Genomic DNA, 25,749 nt, shown 5'->3' with positions numbered 1-25,749 from the left:
GTTCCTACTGACTCTGACGTTAAAATCTTGGGTCCAACCCACCCATGTCTGATCTCCTTCATGCCACGTCATCAGAATCTGTCAGGAAACGTACATTATATGTATGTTTGTATCTTTAAATCCTGATCTGAGGACAATCGTTCCTACACCTCTACAGCGATGGTCCATCTAGGATGTTCATGAATTGTTCATTGAGGTTTTGGTTACCTTGAACTCTTCTTTAAAGAACATTTTTGCCACTGGACCGTACACGACTAGATCCACATTGATTGTCTCCGTATCCCCTGGCAACCTGTATTCAATATGATAGCAGCTCTGAGCTTTAAGGGCTTTCACCAGAGCAGCAGGTGAATTCTTCTTTGGTTTCTTAGGTCTTTCTGTAGTTTCAGGTACATCAGACCCTAAACAGAAAAATGTTAACAAATGAAATCAAGGATGAATTCAATCTGTAATTAGATATACAGTGTATGTTAAACTACATGTTCCAAACTTGCCTCTGGGGACAGCTAGGGCGATGGAAACGGTCCATGTGACGTCATAGGAGCTGTCATCTGTGTTTTCAGAATCATCCTCATTTAAGCTCATCCTATTTTCCACAGATGATGGATGAACCTCCAAAACTTTTTCCTGATTTTTACCCACAATCCTCTCATCCTCATAATCTGAATGTGAGGTGCTTTGACACGCGTCAGTGTGAACCACTGTCATGGTTTCCATGAGGAACTCTGTCAAACATGAAATTAGACAGTAAAAAAAACAACAACAGGGGAATTGGAATGTGATTTAATGTCTAGTAAAGAGTCAACTGTCAGCAGCGAGTGAGAAAGGAAACTTTATTTATAGAGAAAATCTTATACAGCAATTTAATTACAGTAATGTACATCACAGGATAAAATATAAGAAAGATGAAACCTTCATAATTTAAAAGTGCAGAAAACCATGTGGTCATTAAGTTTCAGGAAATTTTAAACCAAATCGTTCTCAGAGAAAAACACCCGAATAACTTTTTTTTTTACCTTTAAAAGTTCCTCAGCTGTCGCACGATTCAACCTCGATGCGTGATTTCTGCAGGAGCGCAACGCGTCGTCATGACGACCCGTTGTGAAGGAAGTGAGGTGTGCCGTCTGTGTCAAACGCGTTCTGCTCTAAAGGAATCCCGTGGCGTGGATTGATTTGCGTGAACGCAACCAACAACAGCCACCGACAGACAAATAGACGCGTAAAACGTTGAAAAGGAAGTGCGCACAGGTGACGTCACGCGCACAGGTAAATCCAAATGGAGATATTTGAAAGTTATGATTTGTTTAAAGTTCAAGTTTAATGAAAGGAGCCTTTAGTGAAATGCACCGCAGCAACAGATGAGTATCACATTAAGAAGCTGTAAAACTGAGTAATGACCTCATGCCCGCTTCTCCCGGGACGGAGTGAGGTGTAAATCCTGCAAAAAGCCGTCGCGTTGTACCCCCTTGTAAAAAAAAAAAAAAAATTATATATATATACCACATATATATATATATATATATAAATTATATACATATATATATATATATATATATATATATATATATATATATATATATATATATATATATATATATATATATATATATATATATATATATATATATATATATATATAAAAACTTCACTCTGCAGCCTCGGAGTCTCGTGGGCACCTTACGTCTTAACAAGGTTTAACCCGAGTGGATGAAAAAAGTTTACACACCTGGTGGCAATTAAAGCAACGTGTGTGTGTGTGTGTGTGTGTGTGTGTGTGTGTGTGTGTGTGTGTGTGTGTGTGTGTGTGTGTGTGTGTGTGTGTGTGTGTGTGTCTAACGGATTCGATTTGGGGACCCCTGGTTTTTTTTTTGGATCTTTTTTGGGGGCAGTGCTAAATTCAAATGCGCTCTTAACGCACGCCTCGTCTGCGCTCCTCCAGTTTGCGCTCCTCCAGTTTGCGTCCAGTCTCTCCGCACCAAGAGGATGAAACGCAGAAACTCACAGGGAGATGTTAGAAGAAAGAGTAACCGTGTTCAGTTTGTGAGTATAAGATGTTGCTGAGTGGAAACGATGGCCGCCTCAGACTCCATCGATCCGTACAGCCGCCCGGCGCGCAGGACACAATGGATCGTCAGCACCCTGGCGTACCACTACGGACTGGACCGGGGAGTGGAGAATGAAATCATAGTTTTAGCCACCGGATTGGATCAATACCTGCAGGAGATTTTCCATCACATCGACTATCAAGGTGGAGGCAAAATCCCCGTGGAGGACTTTGACATCTTGTGCGAAGTCTTGGGTTTGAACAAAGACTCCGAGGACACGGAATGCGCAGGGATTGTGGACCCGTTACCCAACGAGCTCACCTTCAGGCACTTCCACGCTAAACTGTGCGGATACTTCAGCACCAAAGCGGGGTGTCAGTATGAGAACGGTCGGCTGCTGGTCGGGAAGGACAGCGAGCACATAGAGACTCAGATCCGCTTGAGGAGCCCCCTGAGGCGGCGAGAGAAGCTGCTCTCCTCGGATGTGAGCCGCGGCTCCCGTCCCTCCACGGATGGTCGACACGCCTCCGGCTGCAGGCTCGGATCCTGCTCCAAGGAGTGCTACGAGGAGATCGTGGCTCTGGAGGAAGCCGAGGACCGAATATCAAAGCTGGAGGACGAGAATGAAAGTTTGAGGGAGTTGATCGAGGACATGCGAGCCGCGCTCCAGAGCAGCGACGCCCGCTGTTTGGCTCTGCAGGTGAGAGGCGCCCGCAACTCGGTTACTAAGGGTCTCTCAACATCTTATTAATGTCTTATAAGTGACCTACAAACCACCAGTGGATGTTAATAACTGCTTATATGCAGCTGTTAAATAGATCCACCCTTTGTCTGGTGGTTTCGGCTCATAAGTCATTCATAAAAAGGCTCTTATGATAATCAATCACGTCTGTTGACAGAGAAAAGTGTTCCAACTTTCCACTGAAGAGACAAATCATTGTCACGTTAACTTTAATTAATCATTCATTAAAATGATTTATTAAAACAGCAGTTACAGCTTCGACTTCCAGATTTCTATCAAGACTTTCTGGATGTTCTCGAGAGCTTTTGGGGAAGTTTGCTCTGGTTCTTCTTCCTTCCACATGAGGACAGATAGAGCCAGGAAAACTTTTTCCTACATTTCTATGGATTTGTGGATTTGAAGGAAGTTTATATCTAAAAGTATGAATCTTGTTGAAAAATATTGAACGTTTTTGAAAAAAGGAGATTCCAAACACCTTATTTGAGGAATTTCCTGTTAGTCCCTAAAACAAATAGTGCACCTATCTTGATTTGGTTCTGTACGATCACCTGTCTAACTTCTGTCCAGGTAGGACTGTGGAAAAGCCACTCCAAGCACAAACCAGACGACGGCTGTTTTATAGCCCAACAGAAACACGGGGCTCAGAAAAGCACGACCAACGCCGGCCTGAAAAGTAGCACTTACAGCAACCTGAAGAGCCTGCAGAACATCATCCAGGAAATCGAGCTGCTGCGGAGCTCAAGAGACCGGCAGGTAGAGGAGGCCATGCTGTGCAACCAGAGACTGGAGCAGGAACTGTGGAGCTCGAAAGAGACTGTGACCGCTCTGGAGGACTGCAACCAGGTCCTGAAGAGGGAGCAGGCGGGCATGAGGAGGAAGGTGGAGGAGGCCAGGCAGGTGCTGCTCAGCGGCCTGGATAAGGTGAAGGAACTGGAAACCAAGGCCAGTCTTGTGCCGGCGCTGCAGGGACACATCCTCCAGCTGGAGTCTGACCTCCTCTACTACAGGTAACGACAGTGGGAACAATGGGAACAATGGGTTTGACATCAGGAGGAAGTTCAGGCGATGGTAAAACAAGTTTTGTAGAAGTTTTTGATGGTGGCTGGATTTTGATATTGATTCAAACTCGCTATAAAAGTAAAAATGTTCCCTCAAAATTTCCTGAGACTTAAGGGCTTGGAGGACAAACGCAGCCCTGAGGTCAAGCGGGGCGTTCGTGTGCCAGACAAAGAGCTTTTTACCTCTTCATGAGGTCGGACCAGCTGTCAACCCCCCTGAGCAAAACAAGTGTCTGGCTGTTTGTCACGTCTCGGTGAAAAAGGCCCCGTATTTATGGCAGGTTATTGCATTCGAGAGGCCTTTCGGGGCTCAAATGAAACAGTAGTATCATCCACCCTGGAATAAGGTTTACTTTCGCTCTTCTTGCGGCTTACTGCACCGAATCCCAACCATCGTGGTGTTTTAGTTTATTTACCCGGCATCGTGTGTGGCTTCACTACTGTTGGGAACTACTCATTTAATGGAAGTAAGGGTGTAATTGGGCGTTAAAGTTACAAAGATGTCGGTTTGGTGTTTACCTCTGAGCTTCAAAGGTATAATCAGAGTCTGAAACCGTCTCTAAATGGTCATAACATCTACCTGATGCAGCGATTACAAACTCTAAGACACCATTGCACGCAGCCAGACCAGACCGCCCTCTACGCTACCTGGGTTTAGGTTATTCTATAAGGCAAATCCTGCAGCTACAATACCCCCCTTATAAACCTAAGCCCTGCGCTAATCTATGCAGACTGTGTCTCAAAGTCTTTTCACTGCCCCTCCATTCATATCCTAATGGCAAATAATTCAACACCACAAAGGCTCTGACTTGTCAAGAGAAAGCTCCATTGAGTGAGAACCTCAACACACTGACCCTTCTCATCAATCTCTGCCCACTTCTTTCACTCCCGTCCCACACAAACAATACCACACAGGCCCCCCGTTCGTCCTATGGATCTTAGCAACCAAGCTGCATGAATATTCCCACTGAAAGCCTCAATGCATGCAATCACATCCAAGGATATGGTCGGGAAAGAGGTGCCAGCAGCCCAGGGGTCTGGGTTTAATATTTGAGGAAGATGCAACATGTTCAGTCTCACATGTTCACCTCCAGAGTTAGGTCTTTACTCTTTCGGTGCACTGTCTGGGCGTCGGATGGCTCCTATCCCACGCGAGGAGTTCGGAGATACGTGAGCATGTTGAGGCATCTGTTGAAAAATGACTGCCTGAAACTTTATCCCTGCGGTTTAGTTCTAAACTGCCGTGATGAGCGGCAAGATTAATGTGATGCTGCTGGATCCACGGGGATGGGAGGCATGTGAAGGGCCAGCATCGCTTCTGTCCTGCGGGTTCTGATTAAGGGTTAATAAAGATGGAGATGGACGACTACGAGTTGTGACGTTTTAGAAATGTACACCTTTTTCTTTTCAGGCAGGTATAGTCTTGGAGAGGGTCATGTGTCGGTGTGCCGGTGCGGGTATTCTACCACACAATTGATCAGTCTTGTATTTCTTGTGCTCATTCATCTGTCAGGATAGTCACATTTTTTATTTCAATGTGTTTGATTGGCTGTTGTATTGTTTACAGCTGACTTGTCATTCCCTCTTAGAGGCAAGTATTCTTCAACTACTTTGGTCTGGAATCCAGTTTTGGTCTTCCCTAGAGTCTTCAATAGAATAACCAGATTAGATCAGTTTATGCCAGATTTCCATGCAGTTAGTGAGTTTTCCTATGCATTAAAATCACTGATTAGATCCTTTTGGGTGTAAAATCTTTATTGATTTTGCTAAAGCCGTACAAAACAGCCAAAAAAAAACCTTCCCTTGCGATCACAGCTATGCTAAAAACACAACATTTGGTTTTAGCATGACCTCATCATGTATTGGAATTTCTGCAGTTATGATCCAATAACACGAGATGAGAAGGTTGATGCCGTTCTCATATATGCATGATGAAAAGCAGGTGAAGCTAACTAGCTTAGCATGGCAAAATGACTCTGGAACAGAGAAAAGGAGCTCAGTAGATTGAGTATATTTTTCCAGCACCTCAAGACTCATTAACACATCACAGGTTGTTGTTGGTTTAATCAGTCCAGTTGTTTGTATGAATGACAAATTGTGCTTATGTGAGCTAATCTCATTCCTATTTGTCTTTTTTTAGCATTTCATTGACAATTTTCTCAGCTTGAAAATCCCCTCCAAACTTTCCATCGACATCCCCAGCTGAAGTCAGTTTTAAAAAATGTGATCATCTGAATGAAACTCAAGATGTGTGGGCAGCGTTGCATAATATGTCTGTGATTACTTTGGACTGCAAGAATAGAGCAGCGGCTGAGACTCCGATGGGAGTCACGTCACGCCCTCCACGGGAGTTTATTAGTACAGGAAAGGCTGAACAGGGTTTGTCTGGAAGGGTCACTTTTAGTTCAGTTCTAATTCAAAAAGGTAAAGTTAGTCAAAGTCGACGAAGGTAGATCTCTGCAGACCGGAGGGGAGAAACAGGATGAAGCACCGAGAGAAGACCGGAAAAAAAACCCTAAGAAATGAGGGGGAGGAAAGTCGACCATCTGGAGCTGGAAGCAAACATTCGACTGTTTGTTCATTAAATGACTGACATGTTTTGCAAGAAAGACGAGACTCCAAAGACGTGGAGCGGAGGTACCAAATATAAAAAAACCCCAAAACGACTCATTAAAGTTCACTTTGGTCATTTGTCATCCGGGGCTTCTTGGGCTTTATCGTCCTCCTGATGCCAGGTGTCTCTCTTTAGACGTCCTGGGGATTTCTCCGAAGCGAACTCGAGCACATGTGTGAGTGTAAAACTCACTTCTGATTTTATCGGCTTTCCCTGTAGGGCTTTGACCATCCAAGCTTCTGAAGAAGAGGCCTGCCCCCCCCAGTGCGGGGGTAGGCATGATCTCTGGAGCTTTTCATGCTCTCTGCATGGTGCCGGAGAACAGACCGTTTATCTTCCGCTGCACATGAACTTCAGCTTTGCGTGGAGCAGGTGCCACCGTGGCATTCCTCGCCTTTAAATAAGGTGGAAATGGCCCACCTTACGGGGTTGGGGGGGGGGGGGGGGGCACGTGAGCCCCATAACATTTGGCTGCTGCCGCCTCACTGTTGTTCTTGAACGGCCTTCAAGAACTCGCCCTGCCAAGTGGGCTCATGTTCACGTCGAACCGCTACCCTCCTCTTCCTCTCTCTGGTTTGGAGGTATGCTGGCATCAGCAGAAATACAACACACACAAAATATCTTATAAACTCGTGTTGGAATTACCCACCCCCTGACTTTTAATAGGCGTTTATCCGACTTTGTTTCTTTACACTTTGCTTCCCATGGGAAGTTTAACTAGCCTCCGTAAAAGTTACAGCCGTTTATTTCTGGTTGATTCCTCAGGTAGTGCAGAGGTAGAATTTTGAAGTTGCTTTATTTGAGAAGTCAGTGAACGGGGGTGATCTGATAGGACCTGATTCGTAGCCATCAGCTATGTAGGCCTGACACCCCCCCCCCCCATCGGTCTTCATCCTGCTGCAGGGCACCGACGAACCCTGAACTACAAGTTCACGCTCAGGTCCTAGCCGGGTCCTCGTTCCTGAACGCTGTCATTGACCGATGGCGCCTTAAAGAGGAAACTGCTCATCGGGGGGAATGGAGGAAGGAGGAGGGGAGGGATGGGGGGTGTTCACTTCAGCGCCGCGCTGTGATAAACACAGGGAGGCATCCTGGCTCTAACAACCGACAGCTGGACAGCCCCCTACAGGCACAAAGAAAGGCTTAAAAGGGCTGCTAATGGTGCAGAGCACAGGATCCTATTAATTAGAAATGGAGGTCCTAATGCACAGTTTGAAGGTTATAGTGGGAAATATCTGCATAAAGATGATCTTCATTGCTGGTTACCTACACTGATGAAGTGTTATTGCTTCATTATGAACTTACAAATTGCGATTGATGTTGAGTATTTGGTTACAACGCTTGTTTTAGAGAGAGCGAAAGGCCTTCACATACACCTCTGGAAACATCATTGATGATCTATCTGCTCCAATTGGAGAATACTGTATGTTCTTTATTTCCATGAAGTTTTGCACAAAATAAAGTTTTACCTTGATTTTTCAGCAGATTTATGATGCTAGAACATTTTACTTGGTCAATTTCTGTTAAATCCTGGGACAGGAAGAAAACTGTGTGAAATGTTATGGTGCATACAGCAATCAATTGATAAAGCCGATTTTATTTGCGTGGCATCAAACCGCAAGAAAAGCGATTTCTCACTTCTTTTAACAGGCAGAAACCACCGAGCAGATCCCAGTTCTAGGCAACTGTCTGCTTTGAAAGATGATACAACACAGAAGAATAATTGAAACGCTCACTCTGAGCAATTCCTGACAATTATTTTATACTTACAAAACCATAAATGAATGCAGTATCTACGTTTTTTTCTGCTCAGATTTTGCAAAATGGTATCGATAAAACTTTTCTGATAGTGCTGCTTTTATTTTGAAAATATCCCACGCAGATAAAGAAGTTTACCAGTCAAGTAACCGGCATGCAAATGTGCACGAATGTGACTCTTCGAGTGTTTGTTTTCCGTTCTTCTTTTGCGGAGTGCATTGAGGGACCGAGGAGATATTTTCATTTTGGCAGGTCAAACCCACTCATGCTGCTTTTGCATTTGTTCCACTGGCGAGAGCCACTCTGTCTGTCCAGCAAAACACTTATCGAATTTTGTCTGTGTCTGCTGGATTCCCCCAATTCTGACCACCGGCCAGGACGCCTGTCTGGACTGCTTTCAGATGTCTGTATTAGTCCCATCCACAGTAGCATCACCAAACACTTCAGGGCTGCTCATCACTGCCAAACCATTTGATGGAAAACCCCTCCTTTTCACTTTCCTGAAAAGTTTATTGTTCATTTTTATGGCTCAAAGCCATTTTTAATCATACGCAATGTCAAGTTCCTGAGCCAATAGTTGTGTCCTACGACATGCACTGGCATGGATTGCAGCCTTTCCCCAACCATTGTCAATTACCACGCAATCAGTCACGCTGAAGACTATATCTGAAGAAGCCCTCGACCAGTTCATTCCAGTCTGAACATCTCCATGGCAACTGTTCACCTCCACGCAACAGCTCCATGTCGTTCCAGCAGCCGGTCCTCTCGAAGCCACTCGTCTTTGTCCGCCGCCGCCGCCCTCTAACTTAAACACGACTCTGATTGATCGCCTGAAATCAAGTTGTAATTATTAACAGCGGGGTCGGGCTTTTCTCCCTGGATTTGCGCACAAAACCGAAATTCATACACGGATGCAAAGTATAATATTGTGTTAAGGCATGGTCTGCCTTGTGTCAACAGGATATAAGCATGAGTTCTCCATAACTTTTTTTTTTTCAGTGAGGCTGTTAAAAAAAAAACCTCTTTCGAGATTTTGTCTTTTTTTTTTTTTTTTTTTTCCGGCAAGACATCATCATCTGGAAACACTTATTCTGTGATTTACAAAAGGCCCCCTATTGGATTTCCCCCAACACAAAAGAGCAGGCAGCAGAAGAACTCCAGGAAATTCAAACCATTACGGAGCGATTGATCCGCACAAACCCAAGACTCTCGATTTTTTTCAGAAACAAATGTTTTTGAGTCTTTGACATGAAGGAAGACATGACACATACAGTAAAAGCATCGTATATCTTTTCATGTGCAGGTGAAAAGGATATGTACCAGAGCTTAGGCAACCGTTCATGTGCAGAACTGTGTTCCCTGCAGTTTTTACCTCACATCTTGGAAGCATACTGCTCTACATTAACAGCACCGTTCCCCATTGACCCACTTTACTGTAAAAAATGCCTTAAAGATACACTGTCTGGCTTCAATTACCCCACCCAGATTTGGCTCGCAGCAACGCAAGCCTCTATAAAATTATCATGGCGGTTGTAGATGTGGCTTAATACACACTGCCTTGTGTTACTTGATATGTTCTCTCTGATCTTGGAAATTGGTTTGGACTGAACTTTTGTCTTCGTCGCAAATTTAAAAGAGCAATTCTATCCTCTGGGTCGATGTTGGTTTATTTGCAAAGAAGTTCGCGGCTGTAAAGATGGGTCACGTACTCGCTGAGAAAACGCAAAACAGTGAATCCTCTCTTCCAGGTCAGAGATATCCAAATTGCAACTACCGGGTGTCACCGGGACGGATCAGCAGCTGAACGTTGGCAGCAGGGCGGGATCGAGATGTTGTTCCAACTCCCAACATGACCGCTGTTCTCCCACGGGGCGCGCTGTGACAACCCCAGATAAGAGTAAGATATGTTTTCCATTAACGCACCAAATGCAATGCCAGCATCTCCTTACTGTAATGATGAAGGGAATTAAAGTCTTGACGGCTTGCACCTTCCTAACTACGATCACAGGGCTGCTGGCGCTGTTACAGGTGGGGGTACTGGATGTTTGGGGAGTGAGTGTTAACGAGAGTAGCTACCGCCTTGTTCGCTGATGATGGTGTGCTGTTCTGTTTAGTGGAGGAGCAGTTGTTTCGCTCAGTGGAGGGCCAGGCAGCCTCTGATGAAGAGGAGGACAAGTGGACCGGAGACCAACAGAGGCAGGTGGACGAGGTGAAGAAGATCCTGACCAGGCTGTCCTGCTGTGGAGAAAGGTAGAGCACATCTGGACCTGAATAAAAACAGAAGAGATAAGACAATTAATTTAGTTGCCTTTTAGCTCTGTTGGTTCTGGATGTGTCTTTTAGCAGCTAAATGTCCAGTTGTTGAAATCAGCTAGCTCTGTTGCTAGCTTTTTGTACATTACAGATATTTTCAATTTATTCTAAAAAATAAAATTACTTTCGGCTATTAGCTATGAATGTCCAGAAAAACTTCAAGAGGATAAAAACAGGAGTAATAGGAATAAAAATGATCTCAAATTGGATTTGGAATAAAATATATTATATGACTGATCAATATAATTAAATTAAGAAAGATATCCAGAATATTTTTGAAATCAACTACACTAAATGCAGAAATTTAAAACAAGAACCAATGCTGTTAGAGGCTGCAACAACAACACGCAACACCCCTGAATTTGAAATTTCACCCTGAGCTACTTGCATAGGTCAAACATAAAAGCTAGTGCTCTAACTTACTGTCATAGATCAAAACAGTAGCTTTGATCTAGGGTCTCACACTGGCCTTCTCCCTTGTTTTTCTATCTTATCCAGTTCCTGAGTGTACAAAAGTTAAAATTTGACCTTGACCTATTTTTCACAAGGTCAAGGTCATCATCTCATTTTCATCCCCTTCGCTGCCTGAGTAATGTGCTTTTCGCTTCATCTTTGATCTTCATGAGAATGTTGCGTTCAGGAACCTGTGGGAGCTGTGATTGTCAGCCCACACTGTATTTTTACCTTTCATAACTCGAAATTTCTTTCGTAACTAGAGGCAATATTTCCCTGTTGAGGCGTTTGGTATGTAGAGACATTTGTCAGTAGAGGTACCACTATGTAATATTCCCTCCATCTGCTGGTGTGTGTTGTTCATCAGATGTGACTACAAGGCTTTCAAGAAGCTGGTGTCTAACTTTGGGAGCTTGAGGAACGAAGAGAGCTGCAGCGCTGTGGCGGAGCTCCTGGAGAGGGTGACCAGGCTGCATAAGCAGCTGGAGCTGAAGGAGAGCCGGGCGGAGATGGACATGGACCAGGTAGAAACCGCCACCAACCCTCCTCCTTTCCACCAGGGTGGGCTATCTTGCAGTATCCTAACCCCGGTCTGTGTTCGGCCTGGCTTTAGTCATTTACGGCCGTGTGTACGTTGTGTAACTGGATTACAGAGGACGGGCGGCGGCTGTTATGAAAGTGGAGGTCTTCAAAGGCGAAACCACAGCGAGCGACATGATCCTGCAGCTTCCACCTAACCAAACCACCCTCCATGTGTGTGTGTGTGTGTGGGGGGGGTGTGTTTGCAGCTGTTTCTCACTCGAGCTGACCACAGAACACACTCCCTACCCACCCCCCCACCCCACCCCACGACAGTATCATGAATTAAAGCTTTCTTTTTACAGTCCGGCGCTATTTTCACAGCGCAGGAAGACGGGGCAGAAGGGGGAACCGTGATGTAATGTGTTCCCAGAACATCTCGACACACTCGGGGAGGAAAAGTTAAAACTAAACAAAGTCCTCACTGTGAGGCTTTGTTTATGTGCAGCATGTGTGGGGTGAGACTTTTGTCCTTCCATACCAGATGACGTAAACGTTCGCCGCGGGGATTTTAAGCGTTTCTGGCAGGCGAGCATATATGATGTGGGCTGAAAAATGACTCCGGCCTCTACGTTTGACATACATGAGCTATATTTATATTGTATTAAGATGTTCGGCGGGGCTTCAGAGTAAAAGTGTGTCCAAGAGAGACGTATCCAGCTGCTTTTGTAAAAAGAAGTTGCTTAACGTTTTATTCGGCGGTACGCTACATCATTCATTCAACAGCAGAAGAACAACGCCCCTGAAAAGACAAAACAACGATGAATTGTATATTATTGCTACCGTGCTGACCGGTATATTATTATAATAATAATAACTTGAACTTCTCAAGGCAGCCAAAGGATGTTTGACTGAGTTAGGGGTGTAAGTACAGAGGAGAAGCTGACGTAATGTCAGAAAAACCTTTGAGAACACGGTTTTAATGAGTTTTTTAAAAGTCTCTGGGGATGGGGCATTCTGGGCTATATTGAAGGGGGGGTGCCACACAGAAACCTCGCCTGGCGTAGGTTCTTAGGGTGGTGTGAGGGATTGGCAAACAGACCCGTGTTTGAGGTCCGTAGGTGTCGGGTTGGGGTGCAAGATTGGGGAAGGATTTGTATTTGAGGAGGGTTTTGGAGCTGAGCTGAGCACTGAAAACATTTTGTATGTTTTTTTTATATGCAATGAAGGACAGTTCCAGTTTCAAATCAAGTTTTTTTTTAATTGAATTGAATCTGAATTGAATGAACAGGAGACCTGAGACGACTGGATTGTGCCGTGTCTTCCAGATAAAGGATTCTCTGGTGCAGGAGCTGCAGCAGAAGGCGGAGGAGACGGAGCTGCTTCAGATGGAGCTGCAGATGCTGGAGACGGAGAGAGTCCGCCTGTCGCTGGTGGAGGAGAAGCTGGTGGACATCCTGCAGCTCCTCCAGCAGCTCAGAGACCTGGTTGGTTCCGTTTGACGGTCAAATATCAAGGATCACAGGCTGGCTTTGACTTTTAGAACAGGGCGAAGACTATAAATGTGGACTAAACCCACCCAAACCGAACGCTCTCTGGTCAAGTTTCAGAAAGAAAAATATAACTTTGTCGCTAGCATTGTTCAAGGACGAGTACAGAGGCATTCACTCAGTGATCATTTGAAATGAAGTCCACTTTGACCTGTTGAAACAGCAAACAGATGTCTAACCGGACCTGTCAGGGGACCAGCTTTGGTTTTTGTCTTACTGTTGGAACGTTGATGATAGACATGACAGCAAATACACTTCTTTCAGCGAACGCATGTCAAGCCTGTGTGTTTATGGGGTGCAGATAGCGCGTTAAAGCAGCTATTAATTGCCCAACGGCCGTCTTTCTCGTTGCAGAACGTCTCGCGGAGGTCTCTTGGGAAAATCCTGCTCAGCACTTTGGAGTCTTGCAGCGACCCGCAGCACGGTTAGTCCCGCGCTCACGCCCAATAAAATGATTACGAGTCGTGTGAAAAGTGATAAATAGATTTTGCTGTAACTCAAGGGGAGGGGGTTGAGCGGGATCCAGTCCCTCAGAGGTCACATCTGCTCTGCTCTGCACAGGGAAGGCCCACATTCTGGAGGTGCTCAACGCTCTCTATCACGAACTGGCCGCCTGTGAGATCCTGTCCACCGGCGGCCCTCTGGAGCGAACGCCGAGTCAACATTCTCTCAACGCCCTCATCATCTCCTGCTAATCACAGCTGCCTCCTCCTGGGCTGTTGCCAGGCAACAACAGCCTCCCTGACAGGACACAAGCTTGACAGTGGTCAAAGACAAGCTGTTTGATGTGTATAGTGTATATATGGAATCTCATGTACGCCTCAGACACTATTACCTGTAGTCTAGAATGTTTATTAGTTTAGCAAAGGGCTTCTTTTTTTTTTACATATAAAGGAAATTTATTCTTGAATATGTCTGTCAGGATTTTTAATTGCACATTTTTACATAAACCAGTATGGATTTTTTTTTCTACTATGATGTTCTAAATGTGAAAATATTGAAATAAGCTAAACGTAAAGTGGATTTTGGTCAACAGCTCAAAGACAACCCCTTAAAGAATTTACGAAATTTATTAGAAAAAATACAGATGATTTAATTTTTTTATTAATTTCAATCAGTTTGTCAAGCTTAAATATATCGTAAACAGAGAAGAGCCCATAGGGGAACCATGCAAGATGTAAAAACTAGGTCCGTTTTGAAATTCTTGATTGAGTGGCCTCTAGTGGTTGGAATAAAAACAGCAGCTGCAGAAACCAGAAAATCATGATGGACTCCCCTGGAAGAGGACCTGGGGCTCACAACAGGGTAACCAAACTATGACAACTGTTTGCACAGTTCTTCAGGTGATCATAAAAAAAATATGAATAAATATCATATTCAATCTCTGCCTCTAAATACAAATTTCTGCAAACTTGTTTTTCGTTTATTTATTGACATTGCAAAGTCAACTTGCGGTCGACACTCAATTGGTCCAGAAACATCATCATCTTCATCGACAAGGAGGCGTAGCTTTCTATAAATATACAAACTTTATACCGTGATTATGACAATAATGAAACTTTTAATGCATGACCCATCTATGGATAAAGACAATTGGACAATGGATGGTCAGAGATTTACAACAAGTGGATCACGTTTATCTTTAACCTGCTTGATAAATGCAGATTTATGTTCACCATTAATCTGATGACACCATGAGGACATTTAAAAACAGTGTTGTAGGAGAATATAAAAATATTCAATTGTGACTAATTGCCTGGGATTGAAAATTTAAGAAAAGGAAAACTGGAAAAAAAAATGTCATAAATTAAATGTACTTGATATAATAAAGTTTAAAGTACAGAACAAAAATTCTCTTATATTACATACAGCTTTTAAAATAATTAAAATAAATTAACAGAAGAATCTACGATGGTTAAATATGACAATACAACACAGTAAAAACTTTTTTTTTAAAACTACACTTTTACGTCAGCTATACTACTTCCTGGTCACGTTCCGCCACAGGACTAAGCCCGGCCCACTAGCATCCGCGTCGCTGTGGCAACCACTGAAATCTCGCGAGATTACGAGTGAGGAAGAAAACAGACACAGAGTTAGCAAACACACGGTAGCTTCCTGGTAGCTTATGCTAATATGTGCGAGAGAAAAAAAACAAACAAACAAACTACGGAATGAAAGAAGTAAATATAGTGAACGCGAAAAAAGTTCGTGGAAAGAAGAGGAGAGAAACGAGATCTCAGGATGAGACTTCCTGAGTTGCTAGGCAACGGGACTCTGCATTCTAGTGTGCCTGTCCCAAATGAGGATGTTTTCCTTCTTTGTGGCGTTTAAAAACCATCATTTCTGTCCGTCAGTGGAGTCGTTTTTAATTTATTGAGAGTGTTTTTGTCAATTTTAAATATTTTCAAATCCATTCTGTGGTTGGAAAAAACTTTGAATTTTGTTTAAAAATGGCCTCTGTTGTCGCTCAGTCCCATTTCATCTTTGGGCTGCGGACAGAGGTGAATAACAATTTGTGTTACGTCGACGAACAAACCGTAGTTTTCCCCAGCGGAAACAACTGTGTGTGTTACAACACTGTCCAAAGATGTCAGAGGTTCATTCCAGGTAAGAAGTATTAGATAAATATATCTTCTTGAATCATCCATGTTGTTTATTTTAAGATGCTAAAATACTGTTTCCATAGGGACTTTGTATCTGCAGCTGTTTGGATAGGCCATAAGCTGAATTTAAAGTAACTTACTATTAGTCTTCAAACTTTAACCTGGAAGCAAACAAAAGTTAAAGAATGGATGATTATTTGGACCCTTTAAATAAATGTTTTTGTCTAAAGGCTCAGAGAAAAGCCGGGACATGCACGCCCTGGCCATCAGCGCCAACAGACGGTACCTGGCGGTGTCAGAATGCGGCGAGAAGGCCACCGTCACCGTGTTCGACCTGCAGCACGAACAAGGCAGGAAGAGGAAGGTCCTGACGGCGGGAGACGCCCCGATTCAAGAGTTCATCTGCATGGCGTTCTCCCCCGATTCCAAGTACCTGATTGGCCAAACGGGCGCCCCGGAGTGGATGCTGATCTTCTGGCTTTGGGAGAAACATAAAGTCCTGGCGACAGTGAAGACCAGCAACTCCAACAATCCCGTCAACCAGGTGAGTCGTCAATGCTCCGTCGTTGGAGACACACTTCCTGTACGTGTTCTTAGCGTGTCGTGTTCGTCTGACGCTTCCAGGTCAGCTTCAATCCGTACAACAACATGCAGCTCTGCGTTAGCGGAAGCGGCGTCTTCAAGCTTTTCCGCTATGCAGAGGGAGCCCTGAAGCAGACCTGCTTCCCCAAGGTGGAGTCCTTCAACTTCCTCTGCCACACCTGGCTGACGGCGGAGCGCGTGATCGCCGGGACGGACGGCGGCAGGCTGCTGGTGTTCGAATCCGGGAACCTGAGGAGAGAGATAGACGTGTCTGTCCAGGTGGCACAGGAAAAGTCTAACAGGTCGGACTTCTGGACTTCAAAGTGAAGAACTTTGTCCCACTTTGCTCAAAGTTGTTTTTTAAGGCGATCTCACGATAAGTAACCCGTTGTTTCACCAATTGACTTCACAGGCTGGTGGAGGTGAAGAAGATCAAGGACTCTGATGGCAACGACGGCCCCGGTTCCCCCTCCATCAGAGCCCTTCTGTCTTACTCCAGGGGGTTTGCCTGCTCTTTCGGGTCCGGCCTAGTCCGCCTTTTTGAGAAGAACGAGGAGGACAGTTTCACTCTGAGCAGGGAGATACGGGTAAATGCTGACGTCAGTGACTATACTGAGCCTAGAAAGACGGCGGGGCTTCCTGTAGGAAAGTAAAGGTGATGTGATTTTGTTCTGGCAGATCCCTCCTGACCTGGACGGCGATGAACTGACCCCGGGGGAAGGCCAGGAGATCCACACCATGTGCATCAGTCCAGCCGAGGAGAGCGTGTCCATCAGCACAGACAGGGGGCAGCTGTACACCTTCGATCTATCCTCTGGGGAGATGGACAAACAGAACCTGGTAAAGCCAGTTTCCATTTACTATCAAACCTTCATTCTTGGTTTTCTGTTATTGAACTTCCTCGGCTGGTTTGACTTTTCGATTGAAAACACCCGTTTTCATCCGCAGGGACATCCACATTTTGACTTCCTGCTCCAGTCCTTCCACTCCAAGTCCATCACCGGTTTGTCCGTCTGCATTCGAAAGCCAATCGTAGCGACAAGTTCCCTGGACCAGTCCGTCCGCATCTGGAACTACGAAACAAAGTAAGAGCCTAATAATCCCGCTAAAACCAGATTCTCAGGAGCGTGGCGTCTCCTCATCATGTGAATTGTCTCCAGGATGCTGGAACTGTGCAAGGACTTCCAGGAGGAGGCCCACAGCGTGGCGCTGCACCCCACCGGCTTCTACATCCTGGTGGGCTTCACCGACAAGCTCAGGCTGATGAACCTGCTGGTCGACGACATCCGATCCTTCAAGGAGTTCACTGTGCGTGGTTGCAGAGAGGTGGGTGGTAAAAAAAAAAAATCATCCTTTGACTTGTATCCCTAAAGTTTGATGCACATTTCAACACACGTTTCATGCATCCAGTGTGCGTTCAGCCAGGGAGGTCACGTGTTTGCGGCCGTCAACGGGAACGTCATCCAAATCTACTCCGTCACCTCTTTTGAGAACATTCTCAACCTAAAGGGTCACAGCGGAAAGGTGAGACGCCCCTGGGGTGGAGGGAGTGCATCGTTCAGGATGTGGATCATGCAAGGATGGTGTTGAAATGTCTTCTGCAGGTTCGTGGCATCCAATGGAGCCGCGACGACAGCCGGCTGGTGTCGTGCGGGACGGACGGCGCCGTGTACGAGTGGAACACGCAGACCGGCAAGCGTGAGTCCGAGAGCGTCCTGAAGTCCTGCAGCTACACGGGCGTCGCCTTCTCTGCAGACTGTAAGATGATCCTGGCTGTGGGAAGCGACCTCACCCTGAAGGAGATCCATGACTCTCAGGTCCGTGACAAACGACGCGTCTCTGCGCCTCCTTCCGGTGTCCTCCGTCAGACATCTTGGTGACTTGTTCCTCAGGTGCTGAGGGAGGTTCCTGCCGATGAGGTGGCCCACACAGCCGTGACGGTGTCTCACTCCAGCAGGGTCGTCTTCACTGGGACGTCCATCGGAACCATCAGAGCCATTAAATACCCCTTACCCACCGAGAAGGAGTGGCTCACGTACCAAGCCCACTGTGGCCCCGTCACCAAGGTTGGTCGAAGTTCACAGCAAAGAATTATACGTCTTTATCTTCTATATAACTAATAAACATTCTCTCTGCAGATGGCGATCACGTTTGACGATCAGTTCCTGCTGGCGGCGTCTGAAGACGGTTGCCTGTCGATGTGGAAGATCATCAATAAGGAGGGACGAGGGCTGGACAGCGTGCGGCAGATTGTCCACACCGAAGAGATCCTGGTCGCCAAGTCGGACCTGGAGGAGAAGGTTCCTAAATTCCCTTCGTGTTGCTCTTCTTCTCTTGAAACTCTGACATCAGAGGCCAGCCGATCCAGATTCACTTCTCTGGATCGTTGATTGTGTCCAGCCTGATTAGCCTTCTTCTGTTGGTGTTGCAGGCCCAGAACACGCTGGAGCTGAAGACGCGTCTGGAGGAGATGCAGATGGAGAACGAGTACCACCTCCGCCTGAAGGACATGAACCACAGCGAGAAGACGAGGGAGCTCTCCGACAAGTTCACCCAGGAAATAGAGAGGCTGAAGACCACGGAGCAGGTCAGGTGATCTCCTAACGCAGCGGTTCCCAAACTTTTTTGTACCGGTACCTGATCGTCCAGGACCTGATGGTCCTGGTACCGTACTGGTGATGAGACCTGGCTGTAGGCCTAATGGACCGGTATGGTGACCCGGTATCGACCTGGTATCGAGCCGTGAACCAGTACAAGGATGGTACCAGCTCAATACCGGGTTACCCCGCCCGGTACCAGGTCGGGTCGGTACCGGGCAGGTACTAACCAAGAACCTAAAGGCCCGCAGCCCGGTACCAACCGGGCCATGAACCAGTACCGGGTCAGTACGCGGCCCGGTACGACCCGGTACTAGTTTGCGGCCCAGTACTGGTTCTCGGCCCAGTACCGACCCGGTTACCATCACCAAACCAGTACTGGTTCCCCGACCCGGTTCTGGTGCCGACCCGGTACTGGTTCCCTGACCCGGTTCTGCTACCGACCCGGTACTGATTTGGTACCAACCAAGTACCTTAAGCCCCGCAGCCCAGTACCAACCTGGTAATGATACTGACCCGGTACTGGTTCCCCGACCCGGTTGTGGTACCGACCCGGTACCAGTACTGGGTACCATCCTGGTACTGGCCATCCTGGTACTGGCCAGTACTAGGTCGGTTGGTACCACGGCCCGGTACCAAGTTAGCACCGGGTCGGTACCGGTACTGGGTCGATACCGGTACTGGGGTACTGGGTCGGTACCCAGGTAGCACTGGGTCGGTACCAGTGCTAACTCGGTACTCGGTACCGGTACCGGGTCAGTACCGGGTCAGTACCACTGGGTCGGTACCAGGACCGGGTCAGGTAACAGTAACCGGGTCAGTACCAGTACCAGGATGGTCGACCCGGTACAGTTGGTCAACCCGGTACTGACCCGGTCCTGGTACCGGTACCGAGTTAGCACTGGATCTGTACCGGGTTGACCAACTGTACCGGGTCGACCCAGTACCGGTACCGACCCGGTACTGGTACAGAGCCGCTACCGACTCAGGACTTTGACAGTACTGACAGTCAAAGTTTAAGGTCAACATTTCAACCAGAACCTGGAGATGTCGGAATGTTCTCTGAGGACTTTCCTCAAAAACTAAATGCGCAGCAGCAATGGTGGAGAAACATCAGATTTAACAATCTGTACAGCGTCTTTGCTGCGTTTGCACAAGTTCCTTGATTCTGTCCCTTCAGCTCGTTTCTTCTCCCTGCAGGCCTTGAGGACGCAGATGGAGAAGCAGGAGCGAGAGCACCAGCAGAGTTCTGACCAGCTCGCTGCCAAACATTCAGAAGAACTGAAGAGTTTAGGTAAGATGGGGACCATCGTCAGAAGATAAGGTGTGTGTTTGTTTGTTTGTTCAGGGATCAATCAATCAATCTATCGATCACACAGAGTTGTCCTACAGCCAGAAGCTGATTGTGGAACACGAGAGATTCCAGGATCTGCTGCTTGAACATCAGAGAATGCAGGAAGACTTTGAGAACCGACTGGAGGCTGTGGAGAAGGGCAAAACCCAAGCTCTGGAGGAGCTGACTCAGCGTTACGAGGCTCCCCTGCAGGAGAAGACTCGACTGGTGGCTCAGGTGGGTCAGGAGGAGCAGAGGAGACGTAATGTAAAACCAGGGAGGTTCTAGATTTGTTGGTTTTAATCTTGCTTTGATATGGAGCAGTGTCAGGAGGAGGCAGAGCAGGAGATCCTGAAGTTCAAGGAGATCACCAGACAAGTGGAGGAGGATGAGAAGAGGATCACCCACGACCTGAAAATCAAGTATGAGAAGAAGCTGCACGCCGAGAAGAAGACCAGCACTAACCTGAAAGGAGAAGCTGGCATCATGACACAGAAGGTGAGCCAAGCCTGGTCGATTCTGTTCTGTCTGCTCTGCGCCGCTCATGTGACGCCGCTTCTCTTCTTCCTATTGGCCGACGAACCCGCGATCAAAGTTGTACAGTCTGCAGAAGCAAATGGACGAAAAGGACACGGAGATGAACACGATGAAGCATGAGCGTCAGAAGCTGCTGGGCCTGATCCGCGCCTTGGAGAGCGACATCGAGGACTTGAAGAGGCAGATCTCCGGACACGAGAAGACCAACCAGGACAAGGTGATTAGATTGGACCTTCACCGCTTCAGTTTCAGATAGATGGGTTTAAAACAAGTGTGTTTGTGACATGCAGGATAAGACCATCGCCACCCTGAAGAAGAAGAACCAAGAGCTGGAGAAGCTGAAGTTTGTTCTGGACTTCCAGTTAAACGAGTTCAAGAAACAGATCGAGCCTCAACAGGATGACATCGCTGAGAAGAAGGAGCGAATCCGTCAGGTCAGACTTCAAATCTGAGCTTCTGAAGCACAACAGAACCTTTAGCTTAGATGAACCCCAATTCAAACTTTTGACTCAGCGTTTTTGATGAAAATGTGTTGAGTAGCTTTTGTGTGGTTGATAAAAACTGACCAACCTGAACTGAAACAACCATAAAGACGCTTTCTGCTGCTGACAGCTGGAGGAGGAGCTTCTACAGATCAGCAGGAGCAACACTCATCTGAAGCTGAACGTCTCCGACCTGAAGCTGAAACTGAGGGCCAGAGAGAAGGAGGTCCAGAAGGAGTCGCAGAGAGTGAGCGAACACGACTCTGTCTCCGCACTGAGGCAAGGTTTCCGACTATCCGAGCGATTTTTACCTTGGAACCTGAACGTCTTTCCTCCAACAGGTGAAGGACATGGAGACGCACCTCCAGCGGCTCCAATCCGACCTCCACACCTGCGTGAGCTTCATCCAGGAGCCGAAGAGGCTGAAGGAGAGCGTGCAGACGATCTACTCCCGATACGCATCGCAGGCCGACAGGGTGAGCGACTCAAGGACCAGGAAGAGCGCTTCTAATTCCAGAGTGAATATACGTCACTTTATCTTCAAGGTGGAGCGAAGCAGCGAGGATGAAGAAACCGTCAAGGTGTTCAGTCTCCAGTGCGAACACCTGGAGAAGACCGTGAGCAGCCTGAAGTCCAGACTCGCCAAATCGGCCGAGGAGCACGACAAAGTCTACAACAAGATCATGAAGGCACTTTCCGAACCAGACGAGTTTCTTATTTGTTGTTTGGTTGAAGTCTTTCATTTCCTGAATTATTTTAGAGAACAGACATCCAACTTGACATTTCTATTTCCTTCTTTGGGGCTCGTCTGAGCAGAAGTTGATCTTTCCCATCTTCTCTGCAGGAGAACGTGACTCTGATCACCGAGATCAACGACCTGCGTAAGGAGCTGAATGTGACCAAGACTCAGGTCAAAGAGCACAAAGCTCAGCTGGCAGCGATGAAGACGACCAACAAGACAAGAGTCAAGCCAGAGGAGGGAGCCAAACAGGAAGAGCTCCATTAAGGGTCATCTGAAGGAGAGGGTGGGTAAAAACATGACCTCCTGTTGATGTGTTGTCATGGTGATAAGAAAACGTAGCCACATTTTCATTTGATCGGAGTTTATTGAACACATTTAGATGTAAAAACTAGGTTAATATTTGAAAAGTTAAACTTTTAAGAGCAAAACATTCATGAATAAACATGTTTTATTTTAAATAGAACAGATTAAACTGAACCTGTAACAGTAACACAACTAATATAATGACAAACAGGAAGTGGAACCATTTCTTAAAAGTTCGCGGACATCTTTACGACGTCGTGTTTCAGGTCGGCGGCGTACATCTGGATCCTCCGGTGCAGCTCATCCATGGAGGTGGACAGAGAGTCGTACAGGACCTGGCCGGACAGGAAGTGACACGCGTCAGTCTAAATGGCGAGATGCAGCGATGGCGAGGCGGGCGTCCCGGGCGTTACCTGAGCTCGCCTCGTCTCCTCGCTACAGACGTCTCTCAGGCTCTGGATCTTGGCCTTCAGCTGCTGCGTCTCACCGGTGATCTCCTGGATCCTCTCGGCCATCTCCTCACGCTTCTGATGGATCTGGTTACAATGGCTGGAGACAGTTTTCACATCTCGATCAGATTCAAATCTCTGTGGACCGATCTTTTCGAACAACACGCCGTCATTTATACCCCAGAACGTCCTGAACGTGCTGCTCCTTCATCTCTCGCTTCTTCTGACGGCGAATGTTCTGTTTGGACTTTTTGTCCAGCTTCATGGCGAGAGCTCGCTTCAGCTGGTTCTCCTCCACGCACAAGTTCTTCAGCTCCTTCTGCTTCTTCTCGTAGCGAGCCATCAGATCCTGGTGCTGAACACACAGACCGATGAGGGATTAAGGCTGGTTACGTTTTTAAAGTTCTACTAAAAACAGGTTTGATGGTGGGAGTACCTCCTCCTGCTGCTTCTTGGCATTGTTCATGCTGCTCTCCAGGTCCTGCAGCAGGTTGTACATCTGCTGGATCTCCAACTCGGTCTGACTCAGGTTCTGCACCATGCTCTGCAGCTCCACCACGCGCTCGTCCGTTTCTTCCTGAAATCAACAGTGACAAAAGCTGGTCACAGTCGACCCGCTGCAGCCGGTCGCGCGTCGGTTCGGTTGGATTCTACTCACGATAGAGTTCTTGATGTTCTTCACGTTCTCCCTCATCCTCTCCATCTGACTCTTCAGCTCCTCTGGAGACTCCACGATCTGAGACTTCAGTTTGACGATGTCTTCTTTCAAGCTGGTGATGTCCACCTTCATCTGAGCCTGACACACACACACACACACACACTCACATCGTTACTTCACAATTCGAGACATCGTTAAACATCTGAATCCCAGTCTCGTACCAGTTTCTGAGTCTTCTCTGCGATGTTACTTTTCCACTCTGCGATGCTGTCATTCTTCACATTCTGAAAGGAGACGCATTTATTTCACAGAGAACAATCAAGACAGCAGGTTTTATTGTGGTGGTTGTTCCACCTCCACCTACCACTTCCTGACATTCATGCATGGTCTTGGCCTGTAGGTCGGACAGCGCTGTAGCCAGCTCGTCGGCTTCAGCCTGCTGCTCCGGGGGAATGATCCTGATTGCGGACACAGAAAAGTCAAACCGTTTGCACGTCTTTAATTCTTTGGATGCATCAAGCTGGAAGACTTACATCAGCTTCTCAATCTTCTTCTCAGCTTCTAAGTTGCCTTTGGTGTAAGCCTGCAGCCGGTCCATGTCTGCCCTCTGCCAACAGAGACACACAATTTTAAAACTGCACAACATTTAAAACTTTATCCATAAAACAGCCTCTACAAAGTCTTAAAAGTCAAATTTAACGTACAAACTTAGCCTGTTTCTCCAGCATGATTTCCATCCTCTGCTTCCTGAAGTGAAGAAAGTTCATGATGGCACTCAAAATGACCAGAGTCCTCTGTTTTTCTAGAGAGGAAGAACAAGAGTTCAAGAATTTCCTGATATTTAGTTCATCAGAGGTGTAAATATGTGATGTTGTCTAAGTATAAAAACATGTACTGACTTGGAGCTAGAAGGTCATTCAGTGAGAAATCATACACCATGCACATGGGTAGGAACTGTTGCCTAAAAAAAAACAAAAAGTCACATGCTGTTGATTAAAAATATGCAAAGTAGATATTTAATTCTCTGGCCGTGTCTTCCAGGAGATAAACAAACCCTCACATGCGGATGTAGACGCTCATGATGGCAGTTGTCCCCTCATAATACGCCGGATACTGAATGTTCTCTAAGAGTGGAACCTTGTGAGAAACAAAACACACACATAAAGCCCCACATCACCTCCAAACAAACACTAGAACAGCAGTTAAAGGCCGTCGGACCCGGGACGCACCATGGAGTGACACTCGGGCCTGAAGCGATACAGGAGATGCAGAACTCTCATGTAGAGCGTCTGAACCGTCTCCGGCTGGAAAGAGAATGATGGAAGGGTAGTGAGAATGATGAGCAGCTACAGCAGGCTGGTATCAACCCAAACACCAATAAATCCACATGAAAAATACTCCATGATCGTAGCTTCTGAATCAGGATGGTTTGATTATAAAAAACCTTATCATGTACTGTTAATCAAATAGAACCAGTAGATTTCATTTACTGTATCGTCTAATCACAGTAACAGGAACCTGTATTTTTAATGTCTGCATAATGTGCATCAAATCAATCAATCAATCAATCAATCGATCGACGTTTGTGTTGAAGTTTGTTATTTTTTTCTCTTGTGTACTGATCGTTTTGAGATTCATGCAGATTCAGCTACTATAAGGTGGATCATGTAATATTTTCTCTTTAAGGGAATGTTATGTTATCTCTGAATATAAAATATATATAAATATATAATGTTAATTCCAGAATAAAGGTACAGCTGTAATGATGTGATGCCTCCATAAAGCGATGAACGACAAATGTTGTTTTCGGTCTGATTATAAGGACGTTTTGTATTAGACTTTATGTTTCTGTTCTATATTTAAAGTAATTTGCGCTAGGTAACTTCTGATCTGAGTAAATACCGAATCTTTACTGCAGGAAGGTGAAACCACCGCGGTGCTGCCAGGAGACATCCCGGCTGAGCGGACGTTACCTTCGGAGCAGGAGTCAAGTCGCTCCTGGTGAAATGTTTCGCCTCCTGACCGGTCAGAACTTCCGTTCGGTAAAAATTCACTATTGCGTCCGCGCTGTAAACAGGGAATGTGTTCTCCGTCATTGTCGCGACTCAGAAAGCGAATAAAAACAGGAAAAAAATAGACTATTTTCAATTCCAACAATCCGAAATTGGCGCCTGAAAATGTTTTCCGGGTCTGTATGTTTTTTTTCCTCGTCGGCGCCTCTGATTGGTCCGTTTGTACTTCTTCGGTGGTAACAGGAAGTTGACCTCTCTCACTTCCGCCATCTATCGAACTGATCGCTGTAAAACCTTCCACATTCCAACCGTGTGCTATTATCATTGTTACATGATTAGAAAACGTATTTTGTTGGTGTTATTTAATTAATTAAACGTATAAAAATAGGAAAAATG

The 25,749-nt window shown here is 46.2% G+C and overlaps 3 protein-coding genes across 3 annotated transcripts; 2 read left to right on the top strand and 1 right to left on the bottom strand.

Moving 5' to 3' along the window:
* The first annotated feature begins 1,925 nt into the window (after positions 1-1,925).
* Positions 1,926-14,858, top strand: efcc1 (EF-hand and coiled-coil domain containing 1). Its single transcript, XM_068315235.1, has 8 exons — positions 1,926-2,745; positions 3,355-3,794; positions 9,966-10,114; positions 10,332-10,467; positions 11,351-11,507; positions 12,831-12,989; positions 13,407-13,476; positions 13,614-14,858. Exons 1-8 carry the CDS (start codon positions 2,071-2,073, stop codon positions 13,745-13,747), a joined length of 1,920 nt encoding a protein of 639 aa, XP_068171336.1. The 5' UTR covers positions 1,926-2,070; the 3' UTR covers positions 13,748-14,858.
* A 647-nt stretch (positions 14,859-15,505) lies between these two features.
* On the top strand, positions 15,506-22,637 carry cfap57 (cilia and flagella associated protein 57). The gene is made up of 22 exons (XM_068315286.1): positions 15,506-15,662; positions 15,889-16,202; positions 16,283-16,542; positions 16,653-16,827; positions 16,919-17,080; positions 17,189-17,325; positions 17,401-17,566; positions 17,651-17,764; positions 17,845-18,057; positions 18,133-18,306; positions 18,379-18,540; positions 18,672-18,827; positions 20,038-20,131; positions 20,217-20,407; positions 20,495-20,668; positions 20,766-20,924; positions 20,998-21,141; positions 21,320-21,436; positions 21,531-21,665; positions 21,735-21,878; positions 22,034-22,214; positions 22,501-22,637. Exons 1-21 carry the CDS (start codon positions 15,506-15,508, stop codon positions 22,193-22,195), a joined length of 3,510 nt encoding a protein of 1,169 aa, XP_068171387.1. The 3' UTR covers positions 22,196-22,214; positions 22,501-22,637.
* On the bottom strand, positions 22,293-25,664 carry nuf2 (UF2 component of NDC80 kinetochore complex). The gene is made up of 13 exons (XM_068315287.1): positions 25,315-25,664; positions 24,571-24,645; positions 24,402-24,478; positions 24,241-24,302; positions 24,046-24,143; positions 23,875-23,948; positions 23,706-23,799; positions 23,563-23,625; positions 23,342-23,479; positions 23,120-23,260; positions 22,863-23,038; positions 22,648-22,783; positions 22,293-22,569 (listed from the first exon to the last, which is right to left on the bottom strand). The coding sequence occupies exons 1-13, from the start codon at positions 25,435-25,437 to the stop codon at positions 22,462-22,464; spliced, it is 1,365 nt and encodes a 454-aa protein (XP_068171388.1). The 5' UTR covers positions 25,438-25,664; the 3' UTR covers positions 22,293-22,461.
* Between the last annotated feature and the right edge of the window lie 85 nt (positions 25,665-25,749).

Source organism: Antennarius striatus, chromosome 5 (genome assembly GCF_040054535.1).
Source record: "Antennarius striatus isolate MH-2024 chromosome 5, ASM4005453v1, whole genome shotgun sequence".
Taxonomy (NCBI): Eukaryota; Metazoa; Chordata; class Actinopteri; order Lophiiformes; family Antennariidae; genus Antennarius; species Antennarius striatus.
The sequence above is the reverse complement of the archived record's forward strand: the minus strand, read 5'-3'. Positions and strand labels throughout refer to the sequence as shown.